The 14707-nt window shown below is 38.0% G+C and overlaps 1 protein-coding gene across 1 annotated transcript; it reads right to left on the reverse strand.

Moving 5' to 3' along the window:
* Positions 1-1555: 1555 nt before the first annotated feature.
* On the reverse strand, positions 1556-13005 carry LOC133516877 (lipase member I-like). The gene is made up of 8 exons (XM_061849897.1): positions 12889-13005; positions 12624-12693; positions 11650-11795; positions 10680-10784; positions 10011-10157; positions 5116-5311; positions 3611-3757; positions 1556-1661 (listed from the first exon to the last, which is right to left on the reverse strand). The coding sequence occupies exons 1-8, from the start codon at positions 12929-12931 to the stop codon at positions 1604-1606; spliced, it is 912 nt and encodes a 303-aa protein (XP_061705881.1). The 5' UTR covers positions 12932-13005; the 3' UTR covers positions 1556-1603.
* Positions 13006-14707: the final 1702 nt, after the last annotated feature.

Here is a 14707-nt window from a genome sequence, read left to right on the forward strand (position 1 = left end):
TCGTATCAAAATGTGATGAAAACCATATCAAGCCGATTCGGCCTCATATGTAAATAAAAAACAACGGTGACCCGAATTGCGCCCGAATAACAAATTCAATAAACACCTACGTAAAATGATGAGTGAACGTGTTGTGTACGCGAATTTTGTTTCCGCTTTGTTCACTTGGAAAAACAATTATTTTCCCTGTACCTATGTAGATAAAAGTTCTGAATTGAACTCCCTGATAAAGTGTGGGTTGTGTTTTTTAGTGAAACTATTTTATACATATATATTGTGTTTTTTACGTCACTGGTTCCGGAGTTAGGGTTCATCATAAATCATAATACATATTAAGGATTTAGTCCAAAACATTATGGCAACAAATATTGCATCAAATCGAATGGTAAATAAAATTTTATAATAATTATACCATAATGCTCGCGCCCCTTTTCATACAATATCATTCATCCATCATCCATCCATCATCCATCTCGCTCGCTCTTTTTTCATATTATATTTCATATTCAATCTCATTTTTAGGGTTCCGTACCCAAAGGGTAAAACGGGACCCTATTACTAAGACTCCGCTATCCATCTGTCCGTCCGTCCGTCTGTCACCAGGCTGTATCTCATGAACCGTGATAGCTAGACAGTTGAAATTTTCACAGATGATGTATTTCTGTTGCTGCTATAACAACAAATACTAAAAAGTACGGAACCCTCGGTGGCCGAGTCCGACTCGCACTTGTCCGGTTTTTTTTATTCTCATATCACCCGCCTTTTTGCTGACCTACTTAAACGCAAAATAAAGAAGCTCAAAATTTAAATACATATCAATTCTTGGACAACGTCAATGAAGTGAAGAAAATCAACATACGTTTTTCTGTTTCGAAAGTAATACAATGAAAATAAATTATAATTAAATACGAGAGCGATTAACGTGAGTGTGAAGGAGTAAGGAGACAGAAGAACACGAACCAAAATTAAATACGGCGCGGCGGCCGCCGTTAACAAATCGGCATTTATATCCAGGTACGGTCGGCATCGCAATTAACATCCTTTTTGTTTTATTCTAATTTTAGGGTTCCGTAGCCAAATGGCAAAAAACGGAACCCTTATAGATTCGTCATGTCCGTGTGCTGTCCGTTTATGTCACAGCCACTTTTTTACGAAACTATAAGAACTATTCAAACTTGGTAAGTAGATGTATTCTATGTACCGCATTAAGATTTTCACATAAAACTAAAAAAAAAACACGGGCTCGGCTCCTCATTCGTTTTAATTTTGCTTGAAATTATATTGAAAACTATCAAGATTATTCTTGTCTGCATTGAAACGTGCGTCGCATTGCCATCTATCGAGCGTTATTTCGTGAAATTGGAGAACGCTCTAAGGAATAAGGGCTCTTAATCCTGAGAATTTGAGCTCTCTAGTATTATCTGGGACGAAGCTATCAGGGTTTAAAAATAATACGAAACTGTTCGAGAATAGGTAGGTAGTGCCCTGCCTTTTATTTTTGTTCGTCTTGGCGGGGGCACTGCGGTGCCCCCAGATCAATAAGACAAAAATATAGTATAAGTCGAATTTTATTTTATAAAGGATTCAAATGTCGTCAGTAGATTTAGCCTTGGGAGAAGGGGGATTGTGCGTTGACGGGCACGGAGAAGAATCCCCAATGTCTGAAATCAATACAAATATTATTAAAATAATATAATATTATTGAAATTCCCCTGAACATTTCTGATTACAAATTTAACGGCCCGTTTTGAACTTTGAGATACGTGAAAATGTCAGTGGCAAAAGTGACGTATTTGTTTAACCTTTTCAACGCTTTCTCCCTCGCATCAAAATGTGGCATACACGCCAATATGTCAACTATTGAGAAACGAATTTAAACCTTATCTGTCAACAGTAAAATTGCTTTGAAAGCGTCTGCCATGACCTCTTTAGTGGTGGCGAGGTAGGCACGACAGCACACGACCACTTTAGTGGCTCTTGGCGTTCAAAAGGTTAAAGAAAGTCACTTTTTACACTGACATATCTAATCCATTTCTTATCTTTAGCAAATATTTGACGTATCTTAAAACTTGAATCGGGCCGTAACTCAGCCTTAGATCGAGCTTAGTAGTACATTACAATACAAGTGCGAAAAGTAGAAAAATCGCAAAGTGGCGGTAAATTAAAACACGAATGGAGGGAGTGTTTTAAATCGATACGAGTTGCGAATTAGGTACCTCTTCCGACGTGTATTGTACAACGTTTTACAGTACATATGTATGACCCTTTAAATTTTCGACATATGCACGTATAGGGACAGTTAAGTAAAGTAGCACAATACGTACTGTAAAATTATTTTTTAGATATAATTGGTCTAAAAAAAATCTTAAAAAGTTACATTTCTTTAAGGTTAATCATGAAGGGTCGCCTATCAAATTAGTAAAATCATTAATAGGAATGACAGATAGTTAAGATTACTTAATCGAGAGCACCCTGAGGGCCTAGCCAATATAACAATCGTACAAAGAAAAACGCCAAAAGAAAAGACGAAATGTATCGGTATGTCAGATCCTACGAAACATCACGTAACTATTTCCATAGATTATTTAAGTTTCGGCTACATTTCTATCAACGATTGTCACTAGCTACCAGTGTTGGCCGAAACTTTAATTCGATTGACCATTAACTTTCGGCCAACACTGCTATTAGCTATTAAATTCAAAGCACTTACACTTTAATAATATTATTATTAATAATATTATAAGACATTATTACACAAATTGACTAAGTCCCACAGTAAGCTCAATAAGGCTTGTGTGTTGAGGGTACTTAGACAACGATATATATAATATATAAATATTTACAAATACTTAAATACATAAAAACCACCCATGACTCAGGAAAAAATATCCATGCTCATCACACGAATAAATGCCCTTACCAGGATTTGAACCCGGGACCATCAGCTTCGTAGGCAGGGTCACTACCCACTAGGCCAAACCGGTCGTCAAGATCACTTTACACATAATAATCATTGACTCTTTGATGTTGACAATTAAATATGAAATAACGCTCAGTAAGGCTTGTGCTAGACGATTACACACACCGTGTTTTTTCTAAACTCCGTTATGTTCAAGGGTACAAATTCCTGAGCAAAAAATAAGTTTATTTCTCAAAGACCCATAATGCCACCAGGTCACGGACGTACTTATCTCAGTTTCTGAACTACGAGTATTATAATTTTAAACACATTTTATATTTATTCAGTAACCCTTGTTGAATTTGCAGAAGTTCGGTTTTGCTCTACCTCTGGTGTTGGGCGGAACCGATCCTTCGGCCTTAACATGATTTTTGTGCCGAAACTTGTCCAAACCGACACTTCAATTGGACTCTACCGAAAATACAGTTTCTGCGCCTCTGAAACGTTCGGCAGTTTTGGCCGAAACCGAATCTTTGGCCGAAACATAATTTTTAGCGAAAACCTGCCAAAACTGAAACTTCGGTCGAACACTGACTAGCGGCTGTGCGGAAAGAGAAGAGTCGTAGAATGCACCAGTGCATTTCACGACTCTTCTCTTTCCGCACAGACTCTGTTATTAGGTACCTATTTTGTGGTCGTAGTCGTACTCACCCCGTCTTATCAGTCAGGCCTCCCATAGGCAGTGTATCATCGGGGTCGCAGTTGGTAGGCAAGACTATCTCTGAGTCGAAATCAGCTTCGCAGCGGGACGCCGTGAAGCCTCCAGAAACAATCGACTCCGCAAAGTATAGGAAGGACCTAGAGACAGATGAGGTTAGTATCCCGAAAGCTTAAACAGAAGATTGAATATTGTTGCGTTGCTGCTGCAGCGACCTCCGTCAGTCGAATTCCTAATGTAATCCATCCAAAATTATTATGCAAACTCTTGAGAGAAGGTTATTGCATTGTATTGTATGCGTGCATGCGTCAATCTCATAGATGATAAATTGATAATTTATGCGAGCTTTTTATTTGATCGAGTTTCTACAGCAGCTGAGAGTACGTATTATTTAATTTACATATATATTGTATTAAGATAATATGTATATATATAACTTCATCGCTACAATCAGCTTATAATACATAAAGGATGACTCACGCTAGACCGGCCCGGGCCCGGGCCCGGGCCGAGGCGTCCGTCAGGCGTAGGACGGCTGCCGGCCTAGCCAAGGTGACAATCGCTATCGCTACGACAACGAAACGCTTTATGTCTCTCTATCACTCTTCCATATTAGTGCGACAGTGACAGTTGTGCCAAATCAGGTTTAGAATATAAGTTCCTCAATTATCTTTTGTCTCTTTTTCGGACACTAATAAAAATCATTTTAGGTACTAGTTAGTTACTCGGCTAGTTAGTTAGCAAGCTCGGCCGAATTTCACCTTCCCATATAAACGGAGTTTCGTTCTCAATCTCATTTTAAAACTTGTATTGTATCGTCTTGGATTGTAATGAAACTTTGCACATACAATGACAACAGGTATTTCTATGCCTGTAATTAGTTTATATAACTCCGGATTATAAAACGAACAAAATAAAGCAAAAACAATTTTTGTATGAAAAACTTAATTTGCTCTATTTTTTAATTTTGGTATTTGAAGCTACATAACCTAATTACAGGCAAAGATATACCTTATTATTTTGTAAGTACAAAGTTTCAGAGCGATCCAGCCAGTTGTTTTAACATGAGAGCCTACTTTTGTGTGGAGAACCAAGCCTGCTGCGGACTCTTAAAATTCTCTATACATTTTGCAAACTATTATCATATTTTGCGAATTTCTAATTCAGACCGAGACTAGTTCGATTCGAATCATCGAAATTTGGGGTTTTTGGAACGAGATCAAACAAAAACGACCCCTTTTCACATAAAAACAGTATTCAAATTTGGCATAAGAAATAGTATTTACCTCAATTGCCGCCGAAATTTCCGTAAGTAGACTAACAACACTCGATAAATCAAACTTTCAAATAAACAAGCCAACGACGTTCGAATAATGAAAGGTTCGGAATCAAATTGCGGTTCTACGAGTACTTACTTTTGGGGTCCAGTTGGAACCATAACAATCTATAGGTGAGTTTTAACCTATTGTAGACTTTATCATCATTGTACGTAACTCACCTGTCACGGTTGCACTCCCAGTCGATGATCTCGCATCCCGGCTGGAAGAAGCCGCCGTTGGGGTAGAAGTCGGAGTGCGCCACGGGCTCATGCACGCCGCTGCCGAACACGTCGGTGTGGACGGCCTCGGTGTAGCGGCCGTCGGTGGAGAAGAACTGGTTCGTCGTGTTGAAGCCGTGACGGGTTGGGGCCAGGGCTGGAAGATAAGAAATAATAAAAACTTTTTACAAAAAAAAGTAAACCGACTTCAAAAAGGATAAAATAAGATATTATCCTTTTTTAAGTACCTATATGCGTTACCAACTGATAAGTTTGAAGTCGGTGCCAAGCCAAATTTTGAGGCATACCATTACCATGCTTTTGGTGCGACTCGATAAGGAGGCGGCTATATATGTACAATATATATGGATTGCCTTACACGACAGCAATATAGTTTCTGTAGGTAGGTACCTAAGAACACACGGTCGAATCTTCTTAGCGCAGTCCGTGCCATTTTTGTTGGTATATTAGTATAAATCCAATGCGTTTATTTGCCATCGTAATTTTTAAAGAGCTATTTTTACTCATTTTCGAACTGTCCATAGCACGCAAGTGTGGAATTGAGACTGAGTTATTTCCAGCCCCTTATCCAGAGAACTTCATTTCATAATATAAAACAATTCGATGACCGTCTTTAGGGTTTAAACTTTTTACCTTCATGCTAAATTTTACCTAAATCGATTCAGATGTTTAACCGTGAAAAGGTAACAAAAAGACAGACGGAATTAATTCCACGTTTATTATACCTATTACTACATTTGTAATGTGATTTATAGACATAAAGCTGATTATTTCTGACCGGTATTGTTACTATTTGGCTTGGCACCGACTTCAAACATATCAGTTAGTAATGCATAAACTTAAAAAGGATATTATTTTATTTTATCCTTTTTGAAGTCGGTTTACTTTTTTTTTGTAAAAAGTTTTTATTTTGCCATTTTTAGTGTTAAGGCATTGTTAAGAGCTATTAGTGACGCGTGACGCATTAATGAAAATCAAAATCATGTTTTACATTAAATTCGATTTTCCTCGGGTTCGTCTGGGAAATAATTCCTGCCACTACTCTAAATCTATCCTCCGCCTCGCCACTAACCCAATCCCTCAACCCTCCGATTACTCAACCTCACAGAACATCAACCCCTGATCACTGAAACCCATGACCCTGAACCACCAAACCTTCAACCGCCATTCTCCGAGCCCTCAACCCCAGAGCATTTAACTTCTAATCCTTGCCCCGAATTCCTCAACTTCCAACCCTCGACAACTCATCTTCTACTCCCCGATTCTTCAACTCCCAACCCCTCAGTCCCCGACCCATCAACTCACCGCCCCCTCAACCCCCTAACCTCTCAAACCCTGACTCAAGCCCCAACCCCTCAACCCCCCAACCTCAGACCCCTCGTCTACCTTCACCACCACCGTCAACCTCACAAACCTCTCACACCTACCTCTCACCTCTTATTTCTAATAAAGGCATCCAGGTGCTCCTGCCCAATGATGACAACAATACTCCATATGGGGTCTGACTTGCGATTTATAAAGCAGCAGTCTTTGCCCTGGAGTAAAGTATCGCTTTGCTTTATTGAGCACACCGAGTTTTTTAGATGCCAGCGCAGCCCTCCCTTCCAGGTGGCTGCGGAATTGGACGTCACTGGAGATATCGACACCGAGGATCCCAATACTCCCTGACATGGTAAGGGCTGTGCCTTGGAACTGTGGGACCACAGTAAATGGTTTTTTTTTAGCGGTAAACGAGCAAACTAATGTCTTTGTGGGATTGAACCGGACTAAATTATCCCGACCCCACACCGAAACTCCGGATAGAGTGCTCTCAATATCCAACACAAGGTTTTCACGGTTCTCCAGTACTTCAGAACGAGGGATGTTGGCGCGGCCTGTGTAATAGGCATCCCCAGTACTATCGTCCGCATAGCAATGAATGTCGTCGATAGACAACATGTCATTGTTAGCAAAAACAGCGATGAAAAACAGTTAAAGCACGTTAACAGGGAGACTCCCGAGATATGTAACCTATTCTGATTTGATTATTATTTACCAAGTCTTGTTTTGCTGTTGATCGTTTTATTGATGAACTGATGATAGTTCCACGGTTTTTATAGAAAAAAATAAAAAAGCCCCACAGAAAGCTAAATAAGGCTTGTATTGAGGTTCTCAAGAAAATATGTCTCAAGTGCACGACAACCTCCTATTGGAGCACATAAGAGTACGGGAGTGCGACCACTTATATTAGTTGCGATCAGAATTACGACCAGTAGATACTTGTGTAAATTAAAATCGTCTTAACAAAAATTTTGTCTTTGCAGGCTGTAACTGGGAAATTATAGTATAGAGTCTGGCTAACCAAATATTGTTGACAGATATTTCCTTGTTGTATCACTTGTATCAGCAATTGTCTATGATTTAAAAAAAAGCTAATAGTCTATTGTCAATTTATGTCATTCATTTAAATTGTTCGCGGTTTATAAGGGGTTTATTTCAGTTTATTTTAAATAATATGAATAATGACTATACCGAGTGAGGTCCGCAAACTATTATTTAATCTTGTAAATAATTACCTACGACAATGTGCGAAGTCGACGTGAAGCGTTGTATAACGAAAAACTGCAATGTTTACAAGTCGTAAACAATTTAGTAGGTTGATGATCTATTAATATTTTGATACTTTAAGTACTAGTTAACATTTGCCTATAACTTTGATTAAGTACGTGAATTTCTTAATATCTGAATCTCATGATAAACGGATACACTAGAAGTTCTGGAAAATATCAATAAAATATAAACATTGGAACGTAACGAGTTACTGAAAACCAATAGTTAGAAGAAATCTGTGGAGTGACTGGTCAGTAGTAATTTGATATAAAATAAAAAATATATAAAAATATCTTGGCGAAACATATTTATACATATATGTCTTTGTACTTTACATAGTGCACGTCAACGTATATTTAACTCATTTCCTTAGGTACCTTACGTGTGCACAGAAAATCTAAAATATTTTCTAGTATAAAAACTATATAATTCCTACTACACAAAGTGTGACCAGCCCAAGATTTTTTGAATTTCACGCCAAAAATGTGTAATATGTCAGTAGCCAGACTACAATGTATACTAGTGTAAAATACATTGCGCTGTTCAAATCGTAGCATTTTACAAGTAAAATTGCACATTGCTATGTGTGGTGACCTGTGCTTTTTGTAAATGCTTCATAATGCGGTGTCTGTATGTAATATGTATATGTACTGTGTAGGCTGTGTTTAAGTGCAATTACCACGGTTCCATAAAAAAATGGCGTTAATAATTGCGCGGTCAATAACCGACCAATAAGGACAGAGTCGGTCCAACATTCCTCTGCACAGTGAGAAAGTGCCATCTTAAGGCGAAAGTGGAGGACCCGCGCGAAATCACCTTTTCATACAAACGTAGTCTTCATTTTTTTCGAATTTTTAATTATTATAATAGACGGAATCTGGTTCCCCCCCCCCCCTTTTTTTTTACTAATATTAAAAAAACACGAAAAAAGTCATACGTAAGGGCCACAGCTATAGTTAATATACATTATACTATGTAAAAATATTTTCCATAATGCCAATATCCAGAGAGGAAAATGGGGAGTACGTGTGTATGCAGAAGCGGCCGTCCTCTTTCCTCTTAAGCCTCGAATGCCTTTGAAAACATGGCATTTAAAAAGATTGTTGACGACCGCTTTTCCATATAAACATGGTTTCCATTTTTAGGGTTCCGTAGCCAAATGGCAAAAAACGGAACCCTTATAGATTCGTCATGTCCGTCTGTCTGTCCGTTTATGTCACAGCCACTTTAAGAACTATACTGTTCAAACTTGGTAAGTAGATGTATTGTATTCTATGAACCGCATTAAGATTTTTACACAAAAAAAAACAATAAATTTTGGGGGTTCCCCATACTTAGAACTGAAACTCAATAAATTTTTTTTCTTCAAACCCATACGTGTGGAGTATCTATGGATAGGTCTTCAAAAATGATATTTAGGTTTCAAATATAATTTTTTTTAAACTGAATAGTTTGCGCGAGAGACACTTCCAAAGTGGTAAAATGCCCCCCCCCCCCCCCCCCCCCCCCCCTCCTGTAACTTCTAAAATAACAGAATGATAAAACTAAAAAAAATATATGATACACATTACCATGAAAACTTCCACCGAAAATTGGTTTGAACGAGATCTAGTAAGTAGTTTTTTTTTTATACGTCATAAAATAAAAATTATCAAACCCATACGTGTGGTATCTATGGATAGGTCTTCAAAAATGATATTGAGGTTTCTAATATCATTTTTTTTCTAAAGTGAATAGTTTGCACTTCCAAAGTGATAAATTGTGTGCCCCCCCCCCCCCCTATAACTTCTAAATTAATAGAATGATAAAACTAAAAAAAATATATGATATACATTACCATGCAAACTTCCACCGAAAATTGGTTTGAACGAGATTTTCAAGGCACATTTTGTCAAGGTTGAGTTCTGATGATGGATTCCATGAGGAACTGAGGGTACTTCTCAACTCTTTTATGCAAACTTATAGCCACTTTTATTCTTATTTCATGCATGGTGTGAAATAATTTATTTTAAATACAGTCGAATACCCTATTGCGGGTATTTTACCAGTCAACCAGCAAATCTCAAATGTGTCAAGGTGGGTGCAGTGACAAACCTCCTTTTCTACATAATTAGGCGTAGGACGCTGTCTTTTTAATTTCATTGTATGAAATCCAAAATCAACTAATCTTTCTTTCAACGGTCTCCCTCATTGAAGTCGGTTTAATTTTCTTAAAAATGATTAAGAAGATGTGTTTAATCTCTTACCAGTAATGAATGGAATCTCTCTGTTGAGGTTCCTGCCGACGATGCCGCCCAGGTGGGCGCCGACTTCGAAGCCAATGATGTGGTACTGGTCAATAGTGGCGCCGGTCTCCAGGTTCAGCCAGGCGATGAAGCGGGCGACGCTTTCAGCTGGGGAACGTATTTATTGTTAATAACACAGACAGACTACTTTTATATTAACTTCAGTTATTGTAAATGACTAACAATGCAATAAAATCTTGCAATCCAATTCATATTTTTACAAGCTTTTTTCGTAGAAAAATAACGTTTAAAGACGCGTTTCCATTTCCACGCTATTAATCTGAAGTTGGTCTACCGCGGCGGGGTTAGGTTATTCCGATCGGGGCCCAGTACTGCCTGGCAATTCGTATGAAATACTTTTTCTTAGGGTTACATTCGGATGGCGACTGTATCAATGTTACTGTAACGTTACTGCTCGGTCTTGACGTGGACGATGTCACTGTCAATTTGCTCTGATGTCGTTGCCGCATATCTGCCGACTGCGCTGTTGCAGGAAATGTCAGTCAACGTCAATGGCTGAAATATTGAAATTCCTGCTTCCTGCAGTAGTACTATAGCAGTAACGCTGGAGTGGTATAAATCCGGATGTAAATTTTATCCACTGCTTGTGAACGCTTCGAAAGAGCTTACCGCAAAGTGGCACGTTGTGGCTGACGAGTACGTTGTAGTCGGTCGTGCTGGCGCCGGCGCTCCAGTCCACGGCAATCAGGTTTACATCTGCGGCGGCGATGATAGCTGAAAACACACGTAAGAAAAATCCGATAATAATAATAATTTGTTAGTAGGGGACAAAGTTGTTGTTTAACCCCTCGTGCTAATGATATCAGAGCAAGCGAAAGATTCCAAAATTGAGCTTTGTGAGGGCTTCAAGGCATGAGGGTAGACAAACTGTGCTTCCGAGTGAAATACAAAATGTTTCACCACATGAACGCAGGGAAAATACTAACTGTAAAACATTACAAATCAAATTCAAATTAGAGAGTTATAGATTTTTCATTTTATCTTTCTTATCAGTTCTTGAATTACAAAGAGAGCCTTTTCTAGCTGGTGTGGTGAAAACATTTTTTTTAACAAATACAGGTTTTTATTAAACTGACATAAAAGACAACAGAATCTTTAATTCAGGATGGGTTGATTTTGTTGTTTATTTATTTACGGTCAGCCTATAGAAAATATTGGCATTTGGCTGGCTAGAGATAGCTGCTCGCATATCAAAATTTGCAAAGGATAATGCAATAGATACTAGTTGATCAAAATAAAGACGGAAGGTCATTCATACCACCTCTAGCCCTTGATTATTGATATAAATCGTTAGACGCTTGCATAAGCCAAGAGACACACCTTCGCTTTCCTACGAGGCCACTAGCCAACTGAAGTCTACCGCTTGTCTTAGACGACTGCTGCTTATTTTGAATATCATTTCCACGATTGTGCCATTGTCATTTGCACGTTTAACCTTATGACATTTTATGCGTGTCATACCTATCTACCCTCTCGTTGATAGACACTACTTTCATGTTCATGTACTAGTCATACTGCCGTGACTTTCATTCTCGGTACGACTACACAGGTGTGAAAGAGAAACTCTATTATCGCTTACAAGGGACGAGAGCCCTGTTGAAGGCGGAGACGGCGTCGGAATCCCAGCCGTGGATGATGAGGACGGTGCGGCGGGCCGGGTCGAAGTTTGCACCGATTAGAGTGGGGAAACCGAGGATCATGGGCTGGCTGATGCTTGGGTTTTGTCTGTAAAGTGTTCAAATCATTATAATTTAGTCAATTTTTACCGCAACACGAGCTCAAACATTAGGTATGTAGTTTTATTGGTCGTCAATGGCTAACGCCAAATTAAATTTCCGACCAAGAAGTTACCATCTTATCCGATCCCTGCCCGAGTAGTCAACATGCCAATCGTTAGCGCTCCATAGCGGAGTGTCGTCATCTGTCTCTATCACTCTTCCATATTAGTGCGACAGAGACAGCTGCGTTTCGTTCGCTACAGAGCGTTAACGATTGGCATGTTGGCTACGCGGGCTGTTACTAAAACTCGTATAGTGTCCCACCATAGTAAATCACCATTGGATCGCGCAGTCCCATGCTTAACGCGTTCCTCGCATCGGCACCGGAAAATGATTTTGTATAGATAAACGTGAATCTTCTACTTTTAATTAAGTTCGTTAATTTTTATGCTTTTGTAATCGTTGTACTTAATTACTATTATTGTCTGTACATTTTATTAATGCTGTTTTTTTAAGACTGTGTCGACCGTCCAGTGGCGCCCTAATTAGAGGAATTGTGTTTTATAATAAACCATCTAATTTATGTATAAATAAGAATATTAGTATTATTGTTATCCTACTCAGTCTCCAACTTTTATCACATACCTACTTTTATTTTGTTTATTTTTGCTATATCCAATAAACGGTAAATGTTTCAACAGATGGCGCTGTCATCATTTTGCCAAGTGTTTTTAATTTAAGGTAGGTATACACTTTTTAGAAAAAAAAAAACAAATATTACTATTGATGTACTTTTAATATTTCCTTACTTTGTGTAATAATGTATCTGATTTACCTAGTGAAGAGATGGTAGACATTTTCCGAATCAGGGAAGTAGGTCGTCTGGGCCGCCGTGCCCGAAAACCCTGAAAAACGATGCATCTCATGACTACCATAATTGACAAATATTAGAAACAATCTTTATTTCGGTGACTAAAAATAGTCGTTAATAAAAATAAAATAATTAAAAGAAGGATTTTATACAAAATATTTTTATATGTGTTATATCTATGGATTTAACATACTTTACTTGTCTTGAAAAATAAAATAAAATGTACTACCTGCGAATACAGCGCAAAGAAAAACCACAAGCGTTGAGGCCATGGCTCCAATTGACAGAACTGTGGTGAAATTCGGGTCAGTGTCCGTTTTATATTCAAATGTTATCAATTAAAATTTATTGCAGATTTACTTATCATCTTATCGGATTTATTTCATTGACCAAAAGCCACCTGATGCTTTTAGGTATAATGTGAAGTAACATAATTGAAAACAAAAAACCGGACAAGTGCGAGTTGGACTCGCCCACCGAGGGTTCCGTAAAATTAAACTATTTAACCTTTTTTTTCCCTGTATTTTCTTGAAAGGAACGATATCACTTGCCAGATTTTATAGTTCCCTAGCACCCTATAACATTTGATTCCCTTGAGAGTGTCGAAATTTACGTTTTTTGCGATATAAACGGCGTACCTTTTTTTTTTACGTTAACTTAGAAGTTAGATTTTTTACAGCTTTAAGGGATTGTAGATCTGAGTATATGGTTTTAATTTCAAGTCGATAATTTAACGCGTTCCCGAGATAAAGGGTCTTGACAGACAAACGGACGGACAACGAAGTGATCTTATAGGGATTCCGTTTTTCCTTTCGAGGTACGGAACCCTAAAAATAATGTTATCTAAAGATACGACCCCTGTGTGCGACACTGGGCTAAGCCAAAATGACAATCGTTGATAGATAACGCCAATCGAACATTAAATAATGTATGGAAATGGTCACGTGATTTTTCGTAGCATCTGTCATCTCGATACATTTTTACTATTCGTTTAGTGTTTGACGATGTAGGTACAATTGTCATCTTGGCTGGACCCGTGATAAAATACCGTACCTGAAAGGCATAACACTGTAAGTGCTGTTTTAGTAACGTAATTTTACAGGAGAAGCGGTTTTATGTCAAAATAGGTCTTACAAGGATTTTCGAACATTATAAAATGATACACAAGAAGTAATAATCAGTTGTTCACAGTCAATATAAGGTAAAAGTACGGTTCACCGAACGGACGGAAATGGTCCCTTTCACCAAATTTCGTCTATTTTAAGCTATAAGTCGATTACTTACAGCTATATTAAGTTGTGTATTTTTTATCCGCAAGCTAAATATCTATCCCTTTTACTGCGTGTTCTAAAGCTGGCTAATTTAAGCCGTAGTCGGGATGTAACAATTGAAAGAGTCGGCCGACTGCCGCAGACTGCCGCTTTGTATGGGCTACCTTAAGAAAATGCGTATAATTCTTAAGGTCATAAAACCGTTTCAAATCATTTTATCCTTTCAGAATATGGTTTGACCGGTTTATAATTTAATTAAGTTTGTGTATTTTAGCAAAATATGCTGTTTCAATGCAGTCATGTTCTCATAATTTAAGTAAAATTTGGATTCGGTGATGAGTGCACCCATAATTTGATTGTAAGGTATTGCAGAAAAGCGTTCGGAATTAGATATGTTTTTTTTTGAGTGGTTGATTATGAACTATTTACATCACAAATAAAAAAATGTATTTGTAATTGAATGAGCAATTATCGAACAACAATAACCTGTATATATTATTGTAAAACTGCGTTTGAAATATTCATGTTTTTTCGACTTTTTAGCTTCAAAATAAGCTTTTTGGCAAGGTTACTAAAAAAAATTGTAGGTTTTGTACGTCACTTTTTGGTAAAAAGTATACTGTTCTACGGTTTTATGATGGATTCAATTATACGTTTTAATGTAAGATCTGTTCGCGTAATAGGTTCCACATATTTGCCAGGTTTTGTTCACCGAACGGCCGTTCGGTGAATCGTACCCATGGGCTCTGCTACCGAATTCGTGACAATCTTGGCCTT

This window comes from Cydia pomonella, chromosome 4, assembly GCF_033807575.1.
Source record: "Cydia pomonella isolate Wapato2018A chromosome 4, ilCydPomo1, whole genome shotgun sequence".
Lineage (NCBI taxonomy): Eukaryota > Metazoa > Arthropoda > Insecta > Lepidoptera > Tortricidae > Cydia > Cydia pomonella.